Source organism: Drosophila mauritiana, chromosome X (assembly GCF_004382145.1).
Source record: "Drosophila mauritiana strain mau12 chromosome X, ASM438214v1, whole genome shotgun sequence".
NCBI lineage: Eukaryota > Metazoa > Arthropoda > Insecta > Diptera > Drosophilidae > Drosophila > Drosophila mauritiana.
This window is the reverse complement of record NC_046672.1, coordinates 10,815,497-10,840,692: the sequence shown is the minus strand read 5'-3', so window position 1 is coordinate 10,840,692 and position 25,196 is coordinate 10,815,497. Positions and strand designations below refer to the sequence as shown.

General features: G+C 42.8%; 2 protein-coding genes across 2 annotated transcripts in view; one reads left to right on the top strand and one right to left on the bottom strand.

The window, feature by feature from the left end:
* Window positions 1–1,299: 1,299 nt before the first annotated feature.
* Window positions 1,300–6,039, bottom strand: LOC117148246 (SET domain-containing protein SmydA-8). The gene is made up of 5 exons (XM_033315549.1): window positions 5,686–6,039; window positions 2,502–3,547; window positions 2,218–2,340; window positions 1,689–1,882; window positions 1,300–1,633 (listed from the first exon to the last, which is right to left on the bottom strand). Exons 1-5 carry the CDS (start codon window positions 5,701–5,703, stop codon window positions 1,416–1,418), a joined length of 1,599 nt encoding a protein of 532 aa, XP_033171440.1. The 5' UTR covers window positions 5,704–6,039; the 3' UTR covers window positions 1,300–1,415.
* Window positions 6,040–10,851: 4,812 nt separating this feature from the next.
* LOC117148233 overlaps window positions 10,852–25,196 on the top strand; it is a 79,641-nt gene continuing 65,296 nt past the window's right edge. The window contains exons 1-2 of the mRNA XM_033315526.1: window positions 10,852–10,942; window positions 12,950–13,237. Coding sequence (XP_033171417.1) covers window positions 12,997–13,237 — 241 coding nt within the window. The 5' untranslated portion in view covers window positions 10,852–10,942; window positions 12,950–12,996. The remainder of the gene's footprint in view (window positions 10,943–12,949; window positions 13,238–25,196) is intronic.

Genomic DNA, 25,196 nt, shown 5'->3' with positions numbered 1-25,196 from the left:
GATGATGTTGTTGTTTTTCTTACTTTGTTGCACTTTGAAGATTATTGCACAATGCAATTTATATTTATCGTACGCTTTTAGTTCTAGCCGCTTTTTGCCTAGATTCTTGCGTTGCAACAGGGCATATGCATTGGTGCACCAGATTTGAACCGAGTCCTTGGAGAATCAAGAAGAAATGTTTGCTAATGACACCAAATGACCCGCCTAAATGTTTAGGGCATGCTAAGTTTATAAGCTTCACTGTACATTTAGGAATATCAAATATTTGTGTTTAATAATTATATTTTATTGTGTCTACATAGTTTTTTTTCTCAAAGAATGAAATATATTTGGTCTTTAAGTAAGATATATTCCAATAATTCTGAAATAATCATTTCGATTTCGAAGGGTATCCAATCTTCATGCCGCGCTGCCCGCTTTGATGTTTTTGTTTCATTTATGTCCTTGGTGATGTCATACACATACATGCTTCGGTGCTCACATATACTTTTGTACATGCATGTATGAGCCTTGTGATTTGTGGGGCGTGTCACAGCCCCTTTTGTCGTCATACCTGCAGAATAGTGCAGTTGGGCGTATCTACTTTATCTGCATGTGGCCACATTGTGGATGATTATAAAAATTCAATGCATTCATAATAGTGTTGTTGCTCCTGACAGCAGCCATCCCAGTTCAGCGTTTTTCTTCAAGACAAAGGATTGCAAGTAGCAAGTTACCATCTTAAATTCTCGACTTTGGTCCTTCGATTTGCTGTTTTGCAATAATTTAAATGTCTGAGCGCCATGGTGACCTGCGATGAATCGAGTGAAATGCCAAAATGTCCATTAATTAACAGTGGAATAGAAGAAAGAGATTCATTTCCATTCAATGGCAACTAATCGCAGATTTTCTCAACACAGGACTTCAGTTTTCTTTGTCTCGTTTTTCCCTCGATTTTTTTTTTGAGCGTACAATTAGGCGGCGCGGGCTTTTCTGGCCTGAACTCAAAACTGTTGAGTTGTCGGGAGCACTTCGAGTTTTCCCTTATTGACATTCTTCAACAAAAAATGGCCAAGGCGGATGAAAAGATGGCGAAAGATGGAGTGGAAGAGGGCACTAAATAACTTTAGCTTGAAGTTGAAGCGGAAGTTTGGAATCAATAATGACGAGACAGATTTGCTGTGAATGGTTTAACTTGGTTCGGTGGGGGATGTATGAAATGGAAATACGATAAAATCTTTAATGAATATATCAAAAAGAAAATATTCAACCCCCTATATGGGGCTAAGGAAAGTCCATGTTCCACGTTTTTCCATTGAAAATCATATATATTTTCTAATAAACCATACCGGACTATCTGGTATTTTAATTTTGAGATACATTTTCTGTTACAGTAAACTCAGTTGATTTACAAATAGTCTATAGAGCCCCTTTGACTAGCAACCCATTTTGCTTAGCGCATCGGCTGCAGCCTGTCCCATTGCATTTTCCGTAGATCCTTCGGGTTCCATTAGCAGGATATCCCGGCTGACTTGGAGCAGCTTCACGACCTCCTTGAGTCGCCGCTGGAACTCCTGTCGTGAGATCTGTCCACTTTGGAAAGCAGACTGGGCCAACACCATTACGGGGGCATGCAGCTCGTACATGATGAGTCCTGCGATGGAAAAAAGTTCCATAAATATTCCTGGAACTGTAGAAGGAACACCCACCTCGCAGACGGGTCAGACCCGGATCGAGTACGTCTACGATTTCCAGGAACTCGCGGCAGTAGCTCTCCTTGCGGGCAATGTCCTCTGGGGACATCTGTGGCAGTAGGTATCCTTCAGTCCGACCGTAAATCTGGCACAAGGAATATTTGGCCGAGAGCAGGAGGTAGTGATTCGGTCGCAGGACATCCCGATATCTGCAGGATAATGATCGATTGGATGTCACGAAGCAGAGGAAAGTGGTAAAATATATTATTATTCTTCTGCTCTAAGTCTTGTTCATAAACCAATGAATAAATAATAATAAAATGAAAGTAAAGAATAGTTCAGAATTATAATGCAAAATATTAAAATTGTCGCACTCGCATTAGGTAGCCATATTTTTTTCCATTTTGTTACTGATCGATCGACCGAATTGGGCTAAAATGATTCTTCAAATTAGTTAAAGCATTTAGATATGTATGTGAAGATATTTTTTAATATATGTATGTATATTAGAAATATGCCATGTGACCCGTGAATGCAGACGCACCTAAGGAGAAAGTTCTCCAGTCCTGGAATATCGTGGACATCAATGTCCTCCAGGTCGTTGTTGATGCGGTCCAACTGGCGCTCCACTTCCGTGGCTCCCATTTTGTGGGCGCAACGGTCGCAGCTAATTGGAATAAGATAAGCATAGGGTTACTGTACAGCCCAATTGGCCCAAGGATGTCGCTCAGTGATGGGTGGGGTTGGGTCAAATTTTGTGAAAGGATAATTCGGATTATGGCCCGCCCATCACTGCCCACCATCGCGACAGCCCGCTACAGTACTCACGCCCAGTCGCCGCTCTGCTGCAGTGGATCCACCGCCCGCATCGATCCCGTCCGACAGGTGGCGCACACGAGGGCGCTGCAGTCGGTGCCCAGCTCGCGGGGATCGGAGCAGCGCCGGCAGCAGCACCAGAAGAGTTTGCCCTCGTGCATGAAGGCGCGCCGCTTGAGTGTGCCCTGCAACGTGTACGCATAGCTGAGCGTCAGCGCTTCCCGCTCGCGCACGCGCCGCGAGGTGCGCAGCAGGATCTCGAAGGACCTCGGGTCGTCCGTGTGCGCCGTGTTCGGTGTGCAGTCGTGCGCGAGCAGGAAGGCGCTCGGATATAGCGTCCGCGCCTTGGCGCCATTCTGGCCGATCTCGAAGCAATTGACGTCCAGTATGCCGCACACCTCGTGCACCTGCTCCGCCTCGAGGTCCTCCAGCTGCCAGGTGACGCGCAGCCGCTGCACCACCTTCTCCTCGTAGTGGCGCCACAGCACCGCGTTCTGGCGTCGCTCCTCCGTATGCGATTCCATGCGGGCGATCAGAGCGAACTGCTCCGGATCGTGCTGGCGCAGGAGGAGTATGCGAACGATCATCACCAGTTCGTAAAGGTCACGCACTTCCGCCGGACCGGCGCGTTCCGTCAGCAGTTCGCCGGCGACCGCCCGTCGTTCCCCGTACAGTTGGCACTCCGTTTCCGTGTGACCATGCCGATGTTTGAGGCCCGCACACTTGCTGCCGCAGAGTGGCCAGGCGCAGCCAGGACAACGGTATTGATCCGGCTTAAGGAACACCGGCTGATAGCAGCCCAGGCACACGGGATCACCGCTCACACACGGCCCAATGGCCAGTGGCTCCTCGCGGATCAGCGTCTCGCCCGCTTCCAGCTGGCGATTGGCCACCAAATATCGGCCATATATATGGGAGTGTTCTACGCGATATGGCAGCTCCTTCTCCTCCGTCGGCGAGGTACTGTGCTCCTTTTCCTGCTGCTCCTGCTTATCCTTCGACTGCTGACCACCCCGCTGGTGTCTGGCTCTGCTGTTGTTGTTGTTTTTGTGGTGGTTCTGCGGGGAGCACAAGCACAAGAGATGAGAGCACTCATTAGTGGCGGCTTCCGTTGCTAATTGTATTCTAATTGCTGTCCCCTGCTCACGCTCATTAATCACCAGTTCGGCCCACTGTCACCCCCCAAAAATGTCCCGCTGACCAGCTTCCCATCTGCCTATCTGCCAGCCCAGTTGTCCAATTGTTCCACTGTCCCAAAGTTCCACCTTCCCACGCCCACCAGCACACGCCCAGTTTCGGCCGTTGTCAACAGCTGGCAATTAAATGCCACTCAGTTGGCCGCAACAGGTGCCTGTTTTGCCTGTTTTGCACGCCCACACATCGAGGTGTCCCAATCGATTTGGCCCAAACGGACTTGCATCGGGTCGACATGTTCGAACATTTCATTTTTTGGCAGGCTTATTAGCCACCTGCTTAAACCACGAACTGAAAATGCCTATTAACCTTTTCTACGTTCTTGGCTAATAAATGTAACTCTATATTCTTATATTTCTTTGGAATGCTACATTTCTCTCAAGATTTTATTGTTTATTGTGAAACGCTGCCAAATTCTACTTTTAGCTCGACAATTGCATTCGATGCATATGCAAATTAGCTTATTCCATATAATAAACACTGGATTGTTGCCAATTTTTCGCAATGTATATCTTTATTGATATTTCTGGTGCAGAACAGATCTCAATGCGTGCTTCTAGACATTTAATTATTCCATTACATTGAGAATTTACGAGAAAATGAATATGTAATATAATTTCATAGTGCTCTGGTTTGTTTAAAGTATTTCGTAAAACAAACAAACAGTCTATCTTTTAATCATGCTGTTAATGGACTCAGGACTTACACAAATAAATCTGTACAAATTTATCGGACAATTAAAAGCACTGGTTAATTCACTATAAATTGATTAACTTAATTTGAATACGCTTTCCGCGGCTATTTTAATATTATTTGCTACCTACAGTTATCTATATAATTGATCTCTCTTTTTCAAAAGTATACGCAAACAACTTTGATTTATGCTTATAGGTATATATTGTTATATAGGGTATATAGAAATCTGCTTGGCATAGTTGATTTCCTTTCTTGTTTAACATTTAAAATGCCATTTCGACATTAAAAGGCTTACAAAGCTCTCGTATGCAATTGAATCTGATTACTTCACCGATATTTGGTTTAATGGAATGTCTTCGGTAATTGGTGGACTATTTCCTTGGCCATAATGGATGCGAATGCAAACTGGCTACCGGGAAATCCAATGATGTATCGTCGTTCATATTGTGAGCTCCTCTAACCGATCGGATAATGATTCATGACCACCTCTTGTGGGTGTGTGTGTGTGTGAACTGTGTTTGTGTGTGTCTGTGTGTGGAAAATCAATTTCCATACTTCTGGCTTCTCTCAACGCCTGCATATCGGATTCATTCATATCCGACTTATTTATAGGTGGCGACTCTTTTGAAAATCGCCGAGCACACATTGCGTTTCGTTATAAATAAAACAAAACATAACAATGTGGCATCACACCACCCCAATCGCCCCAATCGCCCCACCACTTCAGCACCCCGCCAGCAAGCCACCAAACCACTGAACCACCCGGCACAGTGGTTCACTCTCCGATTTCCTTTTCATCACCACAAAAAGAGGAAAAAACTGAAGGAAAAATGTCGGGAAAACAGCGAATACAGAATATCCAAAATAGATTTCTCTTGTTTTGTCTGGTGGTTGTGGTCTTTTAGGAATTCTCATGCGACTTGGTCTCCGATTATAGTGCACAATTCGAACGAGAAGAGCTTGGGATCGCATCTCACTAGCCAGGTCAATAAATGTCACTCCGTATAAATAATCCGTACAGGAAGAACAAATTCTAGAATTTCCAGAAAGTCTTTCGAAATAGGCATTTAGCATATAACATAGTATGGAGCACATAAAAAAATATATTTCTTTAAATATCCATAGATTGCAAGAGGCATAAGTAACATAGACCACTTTCGTTTCTTTGTGTGTATGTAATGTGCTTTTCATTTCACTGTGACTATTTGCAGTTGTCTCTGTGGTAAATTAATTTTTAATTATGCATTCGCCCACCAACTGCCACGCCCACCCCCGCTCCGCCCATAGCGCTACCTGCGGTGTTTACTTTTTTTCTTCCCGGCATCTCTTTTATTTGTATTTAAATTTGATTTTATTTTATTTCCGCGGCACAGCTTGTTAATTGATTTTAATTGATAATTTTAACGCGGCGCACACGAGTTATTTAAAAGGCCGCTCGCGTTTAATAGATATGTTTAACAACTCGTCAATTAATTGCGCCGTGTAAATCGCGTCGGATAAATGTGTCAGCAGATTGCACTGGGAGAACCAAACAAACAACCAAATGGGAAATGGAATTCAAAAATCGAAGATAACAACAAATGAATATATATCATATATATACATATATGTATATATATTTGTATATAAATAAAAACTCTGGCCACGCGTTGTTCGAACCGCGAGGCACAAATTGCAACTGTCGAGTTGTCGTCGAACGTCGGACGTCGAAAATCGGGAGACGGCGCTACGCCCAACTTGTTGGCACACATTCAAATTCAAAATTAACAGACCCGGCCACCCCTCACGCACACACACACACACGCACATTGTCTCACACACACTGACAGCTGGTATATATATTTTTAAAAATTTATGATATTGAAAACATTTTGGCCACAAGTCCAACGAGAGCCCCGCCATCTGATTAAAAGTTCGCGGCACTTCAATGCCACTGTCAAGATGAGTTAAACAGCTCAGATACATATATACTCATTTATATAGATATATATATTTCGGAAACATTTCGAATTTGTTTGGGTCCTCAGGCAGCCCAGAAATAAATCAATTTGATTTCGATTCGACGAAGCACACACATTAAACAGTACTATTAAATCGGAAGAATATTGCACATTGCATTGGCTGAAAAATTGAGATAGTATGCATGCACATATTTTGATTTATTTTAATTTTCTCAAAAATATGTATATCTGATCGCAAGAGTTTCTTATAAATTCTAGATGTCTAAATTATTCGGAATATGATTTAAATATAGCTCATTTTTTAGTGCAGCTGCATATGTATACATATATTATGCGGTTAATGCGTTCTACAAAAAATAGAGAATGTCAGTCCAAACAAACTAAGATTTTCAGATAGTTTTATTCACTTTCTAGTTAGTCCAATTATTCCAACCGAATATGTGCAACTAATCAAGTGCTTCCACATGAAACCCCATGAAAAATAATTGCAGAAGTATTTGATTTCAGGCATTAAGGTCGTATCTTGCAATTAGCATTAAAAGCCAGCATGATGAATGGAAACACATGGATATGACCTTTAATTTGTTGTGATCGAAAAGCCTTGGTTAACACACCTGAACAAGCTGTATTTTAGCAGTGGTTTGAGTTTGCTCACATGTCTGGCTATTTAATAATTTACTTAAGCCCGAAAGCCGTCAGATGTGGCCCAAAACACATGCATATAGAATATTTGCTGATGTGCAGGCCAAGTGCCATCACCTGCACCGATTTCAAGGCCTTTCTAAGCCACACCACCCACTACTGGGTAGCCAATGCACACACCCCAAAACCACCCACTAAACCAGCTAGAAATCTGTGTTGTATCTGCGGGGCTAAGTTTCGATTCTATTTGGCCATGAAGTGTTTCGGAGTGCGGAGCGCAATGATAAATAAAATTGCTTTTCGACCAACTCGGTATGGCCCGAAATTCTGGCTGTCAGTGGCAACTTAAGCCGACTTAACAAAGTCCCGGTCTGTTTCCTGTTGATATTCCCCCAAAAATGCTGGCGATTTATGCAGTTTTGTTTTCATGGTGTGTCAAAAGTGTTCATAGAGTCGTCATCGTTATATCCATATATCCCGCACCTACCTCCCAACCCCCTTACCATCGCCTTTGTTGTTCATCTTTATGTGCGAGGGCATTTCAATTAGTTTTGAAACGTTGCCGCCGGCCAGCTTTTTAGTTGCAGTTGATGATGCTTCTTTTTGCTGCTGCGGATTTTAATTGTTTTTATTGCTTTTGCCTGCGGGCAGAATGGAAAAAATCGAGAACAGCATCGAAAATGATATAGATTCGAATGTCAGCTGGAACTGGGCATACCCTGCCGTCGGTACAAAAAAAAAATGGTACTATTATAGATTGCGTTATAAAATCCAACAAATTAAAGGGTATTAGAAACATATACAATTTGTTTAAGTTCTAACTAAACTAGACATGACTAGATACTAACTGCCTATTTCATGGCAGCTTTTTAATTATAGTAAGTGAGGTATAAAAAGAGTCGCGTTCAATTCGAGCAGCTTTCTGAAAAAATGTAGGCAAACTACATTGTAATTATATTTTTTAATATTGCCTTTGCCAAATTATGTTTAGCTATAAGTTTTTTTTGTTTAGCATTATTAGCTTTGCTCTATGAATATTAATTAAGAGCCACAATTAATCAAACAAAACTGATTGAAAAGCGAAAGGTCAACGGTTAGATAATTACCGAACCTATTATGCATTATTAGTTTGCATAGCGAAATTTTTGCAAACATTTTGCGTAATTTATTTGGAATTGATGACCAATTCACTGTGATATTTGCATAAATTAAAGGATGTTTATTTTCGTATTAGGTCCTTAAACTATTTGAGGGAATACTTCGATGCTTTTGAGATGGCGAAGGGCAGCCGAAAAGTATGCAATACTAAATGGCCGCAGGTGATGCATCATAATTGTGTGGGTGAGAGAGTGTAAGCATGTGTGTGGGCGCCATCTTCCTTGGTCGTGCACTAGTATTGGTGACTATGCCGTACGGAATGACATTAAATTTGCATGTATTTATGTACATAACCTCGCACGCGTCCGCTTTGTTTATGATCTGGAGCGGAAACGAGACGCATGCAACATCCATGGGAGGACTCGCTTCGACTACCTACCCCTGCCACGCCCCTGCGACGCCCAGGAAACACTTGCCTCGCTTGCCCCCCGGAGGCGCGCCAAATGCGCGACACCCAAAAACAAAGTGAACCCTTCGACGAAAGCGGCCGAATCGGAGGCCCACGTGGATGTGGACGTGCAAGTGGATGGATAGGGTTGGAGCGGGTTGGGATGGGTTAGGATGCGATGTCCTGGGGCAGTGGCACAAGTTTGCCTATGCGGCAAATATTTGCCACTCTGCTGGGGCAGGGGGTTCAAGCCTTTGATAGACTGAGAGAAACTGGGTGCACGAAGATAGCTATTAAATGCAAATCTTTAATTAAGTGATAAGTGATTTCTGATATTTGCTACTCAAAGTGCAGTGTATTTATTTATTATGTACTGCAAAAGTTATCTCAATTTCTTTCTGTGCACAACGAGCGAAACTGTGTATTGTTGTTGATGACTTTCAGTGTCAGCATAAGCGTGACTCCAATCCCGCCCGTTGGGCCTTCGTCCTGCCTTCTTGTCCTGCCCACCCACCAATTCAGCTCCTCCAAATCTATGCAAGTATGTCGACCCGAATCCTGGGTTGTCTGGGTCGGGCCCAGTTAACTGCACTCCCCAATTTCACACACACTCAAACGGAAGGACCAGAGTGCCAAGTCTAACATTAAGTTGGCTGTAATTGACGCAGGTAAATGCAGTCGCAATCGCATTCGCATACGCATTCGTCTTCGGTTTCCAAATTTCACATGGCTCGCCAGCTCTTCATTTGGATTAATCTGACACATTTCGGTGCAATGGCAACGCTGACTCACCACTGAATAGATGATTACGATCTCAAGGATTCTAATCATTTCCTGTAATGACAGAAGGATGCAATGTGTAGTGCACGGAAATGTATACTGCATACCATAACTGCGGCACGTAGCAACGCTGTAATCGAGATGAAACTCTGAATAATACAAACAATAAAGTACGATTTTAGGAAGGGTTGGCTCATTATAACAAATTCTTGGCAAAAAGTTCAATACTTAGGATGGGTTTTTTGAGTATAACTTGGCCAAAAATGGCCACAAACCTAAAAGAAGTATCGTTTTTTACTCCTGATTAACAATTCTAACCATCCCTATCACTTTTTGACGGACTCCGTTAAAATAATTTTTGGCCAAATTTTCGAATTTTTTGTCATCAAAATTTGGGAAAAAATTAAAAATCCTAGAATTCCCAAACTTGAATGCAAATCGATTGGGATTTAAAAAACAAGCTCAACGACGTATGACATTCCATATTTGGGTTATTATTTCCAAAGTTTTTATCAAAATACCAAAAATTTTATTTACCATACAAAAAATCTGGGAAACTATTTTTGGCAAAAAACTAAAATTTTAAATTGGCTTTTTTGGCTATAACTTGACTAAAAATGGTCACAGAGCAAAAAGGAGTACCATTTTGTATTCCTTACAACCAATACTAACAACCCCTTTCACTTTTAAACTGATTTTGTAAAATTAATTTTTGACCGAATTTTCGAATTTTTTGTAAGGGGTACCATCATCAAAATTTGCGAAAAATTTCAAAATCCTAGAATTCCCAAACTTGAATGCAAATCGATTGGGATTTTAAAAACAAACTCAACGAGGTATGACATTCCATATTTGGGTTATTGTTTCCAATGTTTTGATCAAAATACCGAATATTTTTTACCAGAAAGTAAAAAATAAAAAATTGTCTGATAACTTATATTTTTCATGACGGCCAAAAAAGTGGCAAAGTTAAATTTACTATTACATCAAGGTAATGCATATCTTGTTTTTAGTTACACTTGCTTTTAATGCTATACCTTACCCTTTGCTTTTAATATGAAATCACCTGTAACGGTGCTATAGGGTATGCATCGTAAGCAAGGACGACCGTATTCAAAATGTTGTTGCATAATTTCCGTGGTCCTTTGGCCTGCCTCATTGTAGCTGGTTTTATTCGGACGCATTATCGCTGTCGTCATCACCATTTGTTGTGGGTTATCGCGGCAGGTTGTCGCCTGATATTACGGCCATATGGCGATGGCCTGCAGCTCCGAAAGGAACTCACCACTGAGCATAGAGGTCCTTGCAACCGAAAGGATGTGGGTAGCACGGCGCGGAGGGGCTAGGCGGCTAGGCTAACAAGTACCGCTAGCAACAAACGGCGCAGCGGCGGCGGCTGCGGCGTCAGCTGCGGCGCAACTGCAAGGATAATGCCGAGCGGGGCCGAAGGATAATGCCGAGCGTTGCCGAAGCAGCGACGTCGCTGCCTTAAAGGCTTTATAATTCACCACGCGACGAGAAGAAGGCACAGTCGTCGACCGGCTTTCGCAGCGTGCGCATCTCGTGACCGGCAGTTTTTTGCTCAGTGTATCTTAGCCGAAAGTTTACCAACCGACCAAACACAACCAACGAACGTAAGCCAAACGCTGTCAACACGTGTGAGGACTTCTCTTTTTGTTTACGTGACAAGGATCGCCAGTTGTTGTTGCTCGTGGGCGGCTTATTGGATTTTGATATGGAACAGGATGTGGGATAAGACCGCCGATGTTTTGTATTTCTTTTTTTGTTGTGTGAAACTTGAAACGCTTGTGCGCGCGAAAAAGGAGTGAAAAGTTATTAATCATTTAAGGACATTTATGTCGCGTGCTGTCACACACACACACACACACACGCACACAAGGGAAAATATTTGCCGCAAATTTAGTTTGCCTTGCGGTTTTCTATCCTTCTCTTTTGTTTTGGGGCTACGGGTCGCCGACGCTTACGAAATAATTTATTTGCCCTCATGCAGACAAGCAGCGCCGCATAATATTTATTTTTATACCCTCGACCCGTCCGAAAGGCCATAGAAAAAAACTCATCAAAGTCCTGCGCCAAATTTAAAACAACGCGGCAAGTGGATGTTTTGTGAATGAGTGGACAAGTGATGAACAAGTGACTGTGAATGAATGAATGAATGGCCGAGTGCAGTGAGAAGTGCCCTGCCTTGTTGTGCATTTTTTAAGATCTCCAAGCGATATCCTAAGGAAACAGGTTACAAACTACTGCGGGCGTTTTGTATTTTGCAAATATTTAAAAATTAGACAAATATTCCAAATACTTGCCCAGCATTATTATTTTTTTATTGCAATTGTCTAGCAATCACTCACAACTTGCTCAGAGAAAAAAGTTAACTCTTGAGATTTGTATCAAAGGGAAATTGATTCGAATTTCGATTGGGTCAGTCTGAATCCTCCGTGCTCCACGCGATTTTCAATTCACTTTGCACCCATCGAATTCACGCGCTGTTATCCCCACTTTCTCGGCTATAAACAGACCCGGAATCACTCCGATCGAATCCGAATCCCCGCCAGATTGAGTGCGACTGTTTAAATCACACGGCGCACAGTGCAAGTGGAGCGCCACTTTACGAGTGGATTGAATCATCCGGGTCACATAGAGACGTGAAGGACTTATGGGCATCGCGAGTTCCTCCGGCGGCACAAAAGGAACCAGGACAGCACGGAGAAAAAGTCCTAGATTCTGATTTACGTATAATGTAATAACTTTTGCATATCTTTAGGATTAAACGGAGATAGATAGAAAGATTCAAGTGTTTGCGGCTTTAAAATGCACAGAATGCAGTTTTATGTGTAATTTCTTTAAGTGTAGGATTTGGGACTGGAAGTGGGATTGGATTGGACTTGAACGCCCCACTTGGGTGCTGACACAGCTGTTAATATAAATTCTCGCTGTCTGTTGCGATTCGCTTTGGCAACGATTTATGAAAATTGAAGTCTTTGTTTTATTATCCCGGACACGGCAATGGCAACCAAATGGAGGCGGAGATGGATTCGGATTCCGATTCGGAGTTGGAGTTTTAGCTGGAGTTGGAGTATGAATTTGAGTCGGAAGTGGAGTTGGAGGCACGTCCTCCTTTGTTGCCATTTGCTCAATATTTTATGCAAAGCAGCAGGGCAGCACCCACAACGCCCCACACTTTTGGCGGCATTGATTTACAGGCAAAAGGTAGCTGGCTATAGAATTACAGGTCACCCCCCCTACGAATAACCGACCTACTTTCCCACGATTTTAGAGTCGAGTCGATACGATACGAGTTGAGTTCATATTTGTGCGTTGTCGATTTTTGTGTGTAATGTCTTTCGTGTTGTTTATTTGTTTTTTTTTTTTGCCTTTTGTTTGCCTTTTGTTGGCTTTGATTTGGCCCCCAGAAATTTCGCTCCATTCGAATTGCTGCCCATAATTCAATTTTAGTTTTAATTTCCGCTCTTGGGCGTAAATTGCATTTGCATACTAATGCATCACTGAGTGGGTATTTGAGTTTTGGGTATCTGAATACATGTGTGTGTGTGTGTGCGTTTGAGTGTGTGTGTGTGTGTGTTGCACAGCACGGACTCAAATTCAACAAATCAAATACGCAGGGTTAAATCCGCACATAGACCGCATTTCGATCCGATTCGGTGAGACGATGTCGTTGCTGCTGCTCCTTTTGGCCGTCGTCCTGCCGCAGCGGCAGCTCCTGCCCTTCGTATCCGGAGGGTCCTGCCGGGAGGCGCAGCTCTGCTGCAACGGCCGCGACTCGTCCTGCGTCGTCCAGAAGGCGCCCATCAACGCCATCATCGAGGACCTCAGCGACAAGCCCTGCTACTGCGACCACGCCTGCCTCAAGCTCGGCGATTGTTGCGACGACTTCAAGGATCATTGTGGAGGTAAGTGGTACTATATGTTGAATGTATTGAAGGGATTCGGTTGAGAAGAACAAAGTATAGAACAACTAATTCAAGGACAACAACTGTAGAACTCAAATCCTCAAAATAATTCCACAGCTTCTGCAAAACGAAAGGGTTATAGTATAGAAACTGTAAAGATATATTATCTTTTATGATATGGGAATTCAGAGGCAACAATATTGCATACTGGAAGTTGCACAACAGCAAACCAACTGTTTGTTAAATCCGTGTGGCTAATACTTAGTAACGAATTTGATTTGATGATTTATTTCCCATTATGTGCAAAGTTTTTATTGATTGGACAATGTTTATCTCGCCCACTCTTTTGCATTTCGGCCCATTTTCCCGAAATAAAGTTGCAATTGAAGGGCTGAAAACCAATTTCGCAAATTGCAAAACCAATAAACTCGCTCGTAGATCTCGAATTGGATTGAACAGCGTAATTATGATGGTAATTATGGGCAAGTATTAAAATATGCAGCTATTCTCTTCTTTTTTTTTTAGATAGTTCATTATAAAAGTGTAGACTTAAGTGATGGCCAAACTAAATATACAATGTGATGGGGTCAGATTGTAGGCAAAATCCCCGACCGACTGCGGTGCTTGGGATGCACATATAGTGGGCATAGTGGGCATGTCCTGGCCGACAGACATACGCACCATCTAGGACTACTGTGGTCGTAAAAAGGCCAACTTAATGGCCATATCCCGGGCTAAGAGTCTGCATTCATGGCTCGTTGGGTCCACATGGCCTGCCTGCCTGCTCCTCTGCCCATGTATACAGATACAATTTGTTCTTTTGCCCTGCTTTTGGTTTCTTTCTATTTTTTTTTTCTGTTGGTCTTTTCTTTTTGGAAAGTACAATAGCTAAAGGGCTTTAATTTTATTACATACGGCAAATAAAGTCAACGAACATGCGGCGGCCTTTCCCAAATTAAATAAGACGCAGACACGAGAGATAGGCACTCGGTCTGAAGTTGGAATTTTTCGTGCCAGCTGCGGCTACAAGTTGAAAGATGCCAAAAAAAAAAGAACACAAAACTCCTAGCCAAACAAAAAATGAAAGTCCCCAGTAAAAGTGCGACTCTGGCGGTCGGAGAGGGAATCTCCAATTCCAAATCCGGAGCTGGTTCCGCCGCAGAAGGCGCCACCGAAAGTTTACTTAATTTTGCATTAAATTTGACTTCACTACTGCTCCTCCGATCCCCCGTTTCCCATTCTCCAATTAGGAGTCGTCAAGGCCGAAAACAAAAGTCCATCCATCTGGCAGCCGGAAACTGCCATAAACACGGATCCGTTAAGAATGCAGCTGCAATGGCAATGATTTGATTTGTCCGTAGGATGGTGATGGTTGCTAGGATAACTTTGAGAAAGGATACCACCTCGACATCCTTCCCAGAAACATGCGACTGACTCGCGAGAAACTCCAGACAACTCACACAAGTGCCAGAAGCTAAATAAGTTGCATTCTCAGGGATACGCGATGGAAAGTTGATAAATAATATATTATAATAATATATAAATAACAAGCTACAAAGTGGCATATATTATATGAACTAAAACGAAAAGTTAAAAATCATATCTTACAAATTTAATAACCTGCTTAAAACAATTAATTGCAATTAACTTAGACAACATGCCTAAGGCTCTAGCATGTGAATTTAAGCAAGTGTTTAGCAATTTAAGTGGGGTTTATTCAATAAGCCCTTAATCGGATATAAAAGGTTTTTGAATAAGTTCTCTTTAAGTCTCGCCCCCCGGAATTCCTTCCAGACAGCCTCTTTGTTTTTATTTTATGGCCTCATGGTCTGCCCGGCTCAAGGATTAAAGTTGAATGTCTATAACTACCAATTAAGTTGGTAAACATATAGTATAATAAACATGTGAAGCGCAGACAGGCAGACAGACGAAGAAAGTAAGGCGAATGCGTATGATGCTATAAATGTCAAGTTAAAGAGGAGCGGGGTCGTAAAGATCCCGAGCAAAGGGTCCAGGGACTCGAGGCCCGGCCTCCGGATTCACAGATCCTGATAATGGTCCATGGATGAGCATCCAGCCGCTGGCTGGCAGTTACATATGCTCCACTCCGCCGGCGGCTCAATCAATCAAAGTCGTCTTTGTGTGTGGGAATAAATGAATGTAACTATGGCAGATAACATTCGCGTTGCGTCTATTGATTTCGAATCGTCCTCGAATATGTACGTACATATATATCCCTCAATCGGCCATTAATTCAGCAATGTGGGAGTGGTGCTGTTGGTGCTATTGGTGGTGGCGTTCAACAAATGGTCAACAAAACTGTCGACCAGCCATTCATTAGGGCCTGGCAAGCAGGGCCAACCCATCAAACTCACATAATTCACGCTAATTAGTTCGACGAAAGGCAAGAGGCGAAGTGCTGGTGTCCTGTGTCCTGTGTCCTGCGTCGAGCATATCCTGCACTTCTATGTTCTATGTTAGTTTTTTTCCCCATTCCCATTCGCAGCCCTTGGTTTTTTATTTTCGCCTTTCACGCGTAATTGATGACAACCATTTGAATGTGTCTGTCCGTCTGCTTTTCCGTCTCGGCCTCCGTTTGTGCGACCTTCTGACGGCAGTTGACCGCATAAAAAAGTTGTAAAAACTAACAAGAGCATTTGAGTTTCAACGGATTTCAACAGTTTTGGGCAGTTGGAGCGTACGTGGCATATGGGAATTTAATTGGTATATTTAGAAGACCGAAAAAGGCAAAGCATTAATTATAAAATGTCATTAGCAGAACCTTAGCTACAGATAATAAAATTAATTTGATTTTGAATAAAAATATGTTAAAAACTATTTTTAAATAAAGCACTGACAAGGCTTTTTTGCACTTTCAGTAATCGCTTAGAACTATTGAACGTTAGTTAATTTTATTATAATTGAAATTAAATCAAATAGCGAGAATATTTTCATTATCCTTGCAAGCAAGTGGGTGCTCAATCTTCGTTTTTCGTATTTCGGTTTTGGGTTTTCAGTTTGTTATTAAGTAGGATTAGGGATCACCATCGCATGAGCGATGACAGTGATCAAAACTTTCGACAAGCCCATCGGCCCGTCGGCTGAAACAAAATTGACAGCCAGCTGGGCGTAATGGATGGAATGAATGGCTTTCAAAATCGGGATTTAAGTATTAATTATAATCAAACTGCCACCACTCGTGACGACGTGCAAACAATGGGAGGGTCTATGCTGGGTCGATTTGGCATAGATTTTCGAGGATGGAGGAGTGGCAGGGATGGCGCTTGTGCGCGGCTTAGTGTTAATATTGTAATTATGTATAATTGAAATGTTCGCAAAATGCCATACACGCGACTAGCGATAAGCGGATGGCCCTGAACTAAATATAATACTTGGCCAAGTCCTTTTGGGCCACGACAAACTTTGAGCAGCTTATTAATTTCATTTAGCGTCGATTAATCGCACTCGATACCCATCAATTTATGTGGCATGTCAGTCAGGCCGAAGTGCCTCGTTCTGGGTTAATTGCCATTATAGAGATTATACACATTCATACATTATAGACTCGTTTTCGCATGTTATTGTCGTAGTTAACAAACGCTTTGACATCCAGCTTACATAAATTTCGAATCTCATGGGAGGTGTGTGTTTTTATTTGGGGGGGCATGCCATTGGGAAAGTTTTGTCTGAAGTTTAAACATGCTGCGCAAATTAATTTCGTTTCCTGTGTGCAATTTTTTTTCTTACGCAGGACTCTAGCAAAACTTGCTTGTCACTAAATTAAGAAGTTGTCAAATGCTTTAAGAAACTATGTTAAATTAGTTTTTGTTGAATAGAACACAAGCGTTTACTGCCTGAGTTTGGTGTACAATGTTTATAACTTGAATCTCAAGCTATATTTCATAACAGTGCATACGTAATTAACTTCAACTTCCATTTATTCTATTTATCGTTGAGTCACCTTCAGAGTGGCCCTAATTTTCCGGGGGGACCTTGGATCAGGATTCAGTTCTGCGATATCCGATCCTCTTAGCCAGCTCCCATAACTAATAAGCTGAAACTATTGCGACGGTAATAGAGCGGTGATGGAGCACTCTTGACCTGGTGAATGGAGTCCTGGCCTCTGGGACTTATACCCAATACTACCAACTATACAGCGATGACTGGCCTCTTTTTAATGTTTTTTTTCTTTCTTCCTTTTCTTTTATATTTTGTTCACCTGGGCCGCCGGGTCGCTTACTCACCTTTTGCGTCTGTGTCAATGTTGATTTTTTGCAACTTGCGCTGCCATCGTTGGCAACGACAGCCAAAGTCAAACCCAATTTAACAAAAAATCAACGTGAATGTAAATTGAAACTCGGGCTGACTGCTTCGCATTCGAGGGCGGGGGCGCAAGGACACGGGTACAGCAGGACCCTGGGACATCGGGACACCGGGACGCCAGGACACGACACTTAAGCCGGCGAACTGCATCACTTTTGGTCCGATCCCTGGTCCTTGGCCGCCCTGGCGACCCCTTCACGCACATCCCTTCGCCGCTGAGTGAGTGTGCGTTAAAAAGCAATTTCTTGGCTCGTGTGAGAGGATGATGATGGTGCTGGTGGTGGTGGTGGAGCCTGGCGCATTATTGCCACCACCCATCGACATGCAGACCCACATCCGCATCCGCATCCACATCCATTTCCACATCCACATCCAGTGGCACTTGCAGCAACCTTTCTCCTTTTTTGGCATAATAAATAATGTCAGATTAATTAAATCGGCGACAGTCGCTGACTGCAAAGGAAGATGCATGTTTGTTTGATGGGATTGCCGGGCAGAGCTGGCGCATCCTCTGCCCCCTGTATCCACATCCTTGTCCTCTGTGCCGCTTATTCAAAAGTGTCTCAATTGCACTTGAAGTCGGATATGAGCGCGACTCTGATTAAAAGCAAATTTTATATGGATTTAATTAAAGCGAACAGTGAAAAGCGAAAAGGTTATCCGGCACACACGATCTAAGCGGCTGTGGGCGGAGTAGACCATTCCGATAAGCCATGTTCCCCGGCCACTTGGCCCCAAAAGGTATGCTACGCTTTTTATTTGCTAGTTTTAGTTGGGTAAATCCGCACTTTGTTATTGGTAAATACGAATTTGATAGTTATTTATGAGGTTATTTCCTAAATACTTAACTAAAACATATGATTAATTGTTTATCTTAACATTACAAACTATTTATCATCTTCGATTGGAAAAAAGCACGGTATCAATAAATCGAAACGACCTCTACAGCCCGTTTCACATTGTTTGGCTCGGCAGACGCTTAATTGGGAATTTTCCTTAGCAAATGCTTTGACTAATGAGTTTTTGAGCAAGTGGGCAAGACAAAGGAAATGGGAATGGGAAAGGGCATGGGCATGGGCAAAGCAGAGAGTGAGAGTGAAACAGAGAGATGGAGAGAAAAAGAAAAGCAATGACAATGGTAAGCAGGGATTGAGCTGGCCAAAAAGAAAAGCGGAGCAGTGTTTCCCGCCCTTTTGGAAATAAAAGTCGGCCGGTAAATGCACAAACACACACACACACACACGTGTACAAAGCGAAGGCACACATATGTAAGCACACGAACGACCTTGACTAGGCACACACACAGACACACACGGACACAAATCTGTGGATGTTGTTGTCCTTTTTGGAGCCAACTTGCTCTACTCTGTTGCCCCACATATTGTTGTTGGCGCAGTTGTACTTGTAATTAGTCCATGTTACATTTGAAAGGATATTAATTATTTTGATGGCGTGCCAGTTCTAGGTTTTCCCACCGCTCCTCCTCCCCTTTTCGACATCTGGTCCCCACTTGCAGCATCCCCATTAAGTGACCCACTTCCGGGAAAAATCCACACTCTGCCCCCCTCTGGGGACCATGTAGTTTTGAGCATTATTTTCATTAGTTTCGTTATTCTGGCTTCCCGCTTCTTACTTATTTCTTTATTCGGTTATTTCGGCTCCATTTCCGTTTCCGTTTTGGCCCAGCCTCGCGTTGGCACTCGGCCAGGATGCCCGGGAGCAGGTCCTCGAGAGCACGTTATCCTGCCACGGAACTGGGCCAAAGTTAATTAGGCAAAGCACATGTGCCCACCAAATCACTGACCAATACTGAAGTGACTAAAGTATTGGGAGAAGAGTTTGCAGAGCATTAAAGTATAGATTTTATTAGATTTTTTTTAAATAACACCTTTTTATTTTTCGATGGACTTTTATGGCAAAGTTAGCTTGCGTGTGCGTACTACTCTCAATTAGCGAACAAAGTATTTATTGTGTATTCTTTCGGGAAACTCGTTGCGCCAAGCAATCAGGCAGCCAGCCACTCTGGCTAATGGTATTTTTATGTTCCAGATCCTGCGTCCTGCGTCCTGCGTCGTGTGCCCTGCTCCTGATTGCGCTCCCTGAATCCCGATTCTGTGCCACATGCGAATATTACTTATTTGCATCGCACTTGTAATAACATGCACAACCTACAAAATTAAAAATCCACACCGCAATGGCGAACGCAAACAGAGCGGGATGAGTATGAATGTATGAGTGCATGAGTCCATGAGTCCATGAGTCCATGAGTGTATGAGTGGATGGCTTTGAGTGTATGAGTGTGAGAGTGCGGTTGAGTGGCGGGGCGAGATAACGATGATAACGACGAGTGCCAGCAAAAACACACGAATAATTGTTACTCAATCGCAATTGGGCAAACACTATGGCGCCTGCCAGCGGAAATGCCACGTTTCATTTGCACATCCCGAACAATTGGGCAAACATTCGCTATTCGATTCGAATCGATTCGAATCAAATGGATTCGATTCGTTTCCATGCGGCTCGGAATCGATTCGAGCCAGCAGTTCGACTGGGACGCAGGTGAAAGTAAACTCACTCAGCAAGTTATTAATTATAAGCAAGTGCTCTGCGGTCTGCGAAATAGTAGTGCTATTATGAAAAACATTGCTCATGTGCAAATAAGTCATTTTCGTTGATTGAAACTTAAAATGCATAAATGCTGGTGAATAATTAATATGGACTTCGATCTATCATTAAAATGTCCTGCAACTTAATAAGGACTTTGTCGAGATGGTTATTTCGTTCAACGCATATTTCCCTTAAAATATTTAAACGTAAAAGTAGTAGTAGTAGTAGTAGTAGTCTAAAGTTTTACCGCTTGCTCCTTTGGTTTTCTGGCTCTCTACTTTAGATTTCAATGCTTTTTTCGATCCAAGACCACATTCCTCCTGCCATCAAACTAGATAACTATTCAAAGTTCTTTTCACCATCGCATTTCCCAACTGCCCCATTCTAATGAGGTGCAAGTGGCATTTGGTTCGCACTTCTTAGCCTTGGCAGCCCATCAGGCTCTGTCATCGCCACGTTTGAGTGCACAGTGCTCCGTCTCGTTCTGACTCCGGTGTGGCCGTCTCTTTCTCGACAGCCTAGTTCCGTCTCTTTCGAGGGACGCCGTGTCTTTGCCCTTTTGCACTGATTCCTGTTGTTCGAGAGCAACGATGCGTGGTTGCCGTGATAAAAATAACCGAAAAGTGTCGCCCCAGACACCGGAGTGCGAAAAGAAATGGATGCATCCTGCAGGATGCAGGGCATTCAGTTGGTGGAATCTCGAGTCCTGATTGGGAGTGTTGCAGCCAAACAACTGTACAGATCTCATTAGGCGAAACACTCGTATTTGGCGACGCAATCGTCTGGATGAATAATTGAAGTGCCTATTCCACCCACATTCACGTTCACATTCACACTCGCATCCACAACATTCACATCCTCCATGCCGATGGATAGCAATAAAGTTGCCGACTCGACGAAGTCGCATTAATCATTCGCATGTGTGGCACACTTTCTGCGGCAAGCGGGACAAACAAACTCACACACTCACACACACACACACACACTTCAGCCGGCAAATTGGGATGCGGCATTAAATTAATTGAAAACATGCTCGGATTATGTTTGCCCAACCTGCGAACAGCAACTCGGCTCATCCAATGATGGATAGAGAGATGCGAATGATGGGGAGCTGGGGCATCGGGACTCGAGATTCGAGAAACCAGGAGGCGAAATAAATGATGGCTGTCTGTGGGAAAGTGGCAAGGTGGCATCTCAAGACAAGCACAAGTACCAGGACGAGATCAAACGAGTCATCGTTGCCAACTGCCAATTCAAAGTTCATAAGGTTATCCACGTTTGACTTGACCTTTCCTCAAAAGTCAGCCCCTTCGTCTACTCACCGTACTCATATATCTGCAGGATATAAAACAAAATCAGATATAATTCCAAAGAGCTAAAAATATATTTATTATTTCATTACTCTTATAGTACCTATACTAATTTTAAACTACCACCATATTCCATTTGCTCATGTGACACTCTTGCTGCAAAGTTTTCAATTCGTGAAAAGTTGCCATGCTCTTAACATAACTTTATCCTGCTCCTTAATGCGCGGCAAAGAGAACGAAAGGATAACCAGCGAGCATGACTCGTTAATGGGGGAAATGCTATAAATAAGCAATTTTCCCAGGATGCCAAAGGGAAAAGGTCAACTCGGGTAAGTCTTAGCTGATTAATCGGCTGGAGCATCTAAACCGATATCGAGCTAATTCAGCAAAGTGACTGCCCAAAGTGAAAGGTTTACAATTAGAGCGAGTCCAGCGAGAATGGAGTGTCCCCAAAGACCTTTTGCCCATGAATCGAACCAAATTGTTGGTAGCCGGGAATCATGAGAGCCGATCTGGCCATCTGCCCCGATTCTCGCACTTTTAATGGCCAATCCCGCCGATGAGTTGTGGAAAATCACGGAGACCACTCCGCTCCACGGGTCACCGTCGAAGGTTGAATGGGGAATATTGAAATGAGGCGTTGCTGTTGGGCGAAAAAAAAATATGCCCAGTCAGCCATCTGATGCTCGGTTGTCCCGATGGCCAACTGGCCAGCAAATTTTCACCAGCTGCGTGACGTGGCTGGCCAAGATGACCCAACTCCCCCCCACATCCATCGAAGACATGGACATCTTTTGCCTCCGTTCGCATCCCTTTGCTCCGGCTGCCCAGCATTTTCCATATATTAAAAACATCAAAATGCAAAATAACGTTCAGCGAGGAGACACAAAAAGTGGGGCCAGAAAACGAGCCAAGCTACCGATAAACAAGTGGAAGCAAGGAGTCCTGGCCAAGGACAACCAGATTACCCTACAAATATTCAAGATTTACAACTTATAACTTGGATGCAACAAAATGATGGGAAGTCGGAGCATTAAATGCCAAATAATTGTATGAATTGAATTAGCATTGTTGCTAATAAATACGGTTAGATATATTCCTTACCTACATAGAGATATATATCTGAGAAAAGTTGAAGTTCCCGAAAGTGCAAACTAACTTGCCTTGCCTTTGAAGCATACTCAATGCCACATCCCTTTGACCACAAAAAGTTGCTTTGTGCTGACCGAAAAATCGAGGAAATGGGTGCGGCAAAAAAAAAAGAGTGACCTTTAGGACGAGCCTTTATATCATACGCATATCCAATTAGCATAACATAATTCCGGCTTTGGGAGCTTCGAAGTCCAACCGCATGGCACAACCGATGGACATCGCGGTGGCCATGGGAGGGTGTGCGTGTGTGAGCGAATGGCTTCCTACATATTTATTGTATGTTTACATAGCAACAAAAAAGGAATAAACACCCCGATATTCTCGTATATAGATACATACACTTACATGGGGAAATACACACACGCTACCAATACTTTTCGACCATCCTTTTCCGCAGTGCCATTCTTGCATCTGCAACGGCATTTTTATGCAAAACAACTGTTTGCTGTCAGCAGCACAGCGGGCGTCGTCAGCAGTTGAAAAAAAGGGGGTTTCCACGGGGGTCTTTCCAGGGGGGCGGCATTCCAAAAGGGGGTGGCTTCGGGCCAACAACTGAATTGGCCAACGCCGACAACAATGCCAACTTTTGCCCAGATTCACACTCTTTAATGTGGCCAATTTAAAGAGCGTGCATTCTTTTGGCAAAAATATTTGGAAATTCATTAGGAAACATTCTTGTTATTCATAATTTCTCATCCATAATGATCCCAATGTTAGAAATCTACACAACTGAAGTGTTACATTTTTTGGCAATACAATCGAATACTTTGATTTTAACAAAGAGAATCAAACCATTTTCTATACAAAACTGCCCAATTTTCAATATTTTGCAATTATTTGCAATTTTTATTTAGAAAAAAAATTTCTTGCATAGGCTCCAAATATTTATACCTTTTGAATAATTGCTAGAATCAGACATTAATGTTTCCTTTTGATAATTCGCCCATGCGAAAGCGCCTTTTATTGGGCCAAAACTGGCTTTCAACTGTCATTTACATGCACAATCGAAGGATTTGCAAATATTTCATTTCATTTCATCATTTTGGCTATTTTCGAATGCCGCAACCGGGGGGAAATTCTACGAAAAGCGGGCGGAAAATTGGGGCAGGGGATCAAAGAGTCGGGGAAAATTGTGCGAGTAAAATACGAGCTGGGGCCAGTTGCACATGTAACATGATTGTAATTAATTTCCCAATGTTGCCTTTTAACATTAATTTGGCTTATTTGTTTGTGGGCCTGGTCTAGCAGTGCCACGCCCCTACCCCCACGCCCCAAAAACACCGCACTTTCCACGCCCCTGATTATCAGTGCGTTTGTGCAGTTTGCCGTTCGTCAAATGCAAATATTATCGCATGTCGCATGAATGGACATTTGCATAATGTGCAATGCTTAGTTTAGTCAACATTCGAATGAAGTTATACGGATTATCATTATTGTGTATTATTGTTTGCATTTGGAATCCCCTGCCGTCCCCTGTCGTCCATTCCCCGCCACTTTGTGCACTCTTCACCTGCAGTTCATTTGGGGGTTTTGGCCAGCAAATATCTCATTAAATACTACAGTTTGGCCCGTCAGAAGTATCAGGTATACGGACTTGTAGCAATTACTCTGGCATGTCCTGCCAAACGCCGAAAGGTCCTTCGAAAATAAATATCTGTTCAGAAACAATGAGATGCACTTGCCATCACCTCATGTATGTTAGTCAACAAGTTATGTAACTTGTTATGTAACAATAAGAATATTATATGTATATACCTATTGGTCACACAATGTTGCTATAGACAAATTAATTCAAAACTGCCTCTGCAAATTCAATAGAGCGTTACAAGGTGTCCTTCATCATTGGATAGTAAATATGTGCCACAGGGCACAAGAGAGTGAATGTTTTGTAAGTTAATGAGCAAAACGAACTATCCCTACCACTAATTCTTTGATTTTTTAAATTTTAATAATTTTTGCCACCAGAATTGAACACTGGTGAATGTTATTGCGAGATGGCATGGCACTGCATTTTTGGTGTATTGTGTTAATTGTGGTAGACAAAATGCAAATATTTTAAAGCAAAAATTAGGATTTAGGCTTTTGGGATATATGCTAAGTAGTCGTCCAGGTTACCATAATCATTTCCTATTGATAAATTAAACTGAGCATTAATGAGCCTAAGGTATAATTCCTCCTTTCACGGAGCAAACCATATTGAAAGGAAACTAATCCATTTCCAGTGAATAGTTGGGAAATTGTCGATCCGGTCTGCTCGTCGGCGCCTTTTGGCCTCTCCAATGCGTTTAAGCCATCGTAATTGGCTGAAATGTAAGCCAACGCAGACGGGCCATTAAGAGCGGAAGTAGGGAAGTGGGGGCTGCACATTAAAGAGCTTATGCTAACAATTAAATTATTTTAAGCGCTGCCAAAGCAAAGTACACACAAAGCGCATAAAAACATAAGAACACACACAAAATACAAAAACACGAACACTCACACACACACACACACAGTTGCTGTGCAGAAATGTTTCCACTGTGCTCGTTTCAAATAATGCGCATACGCAGCGTTGTACGTTGTACATT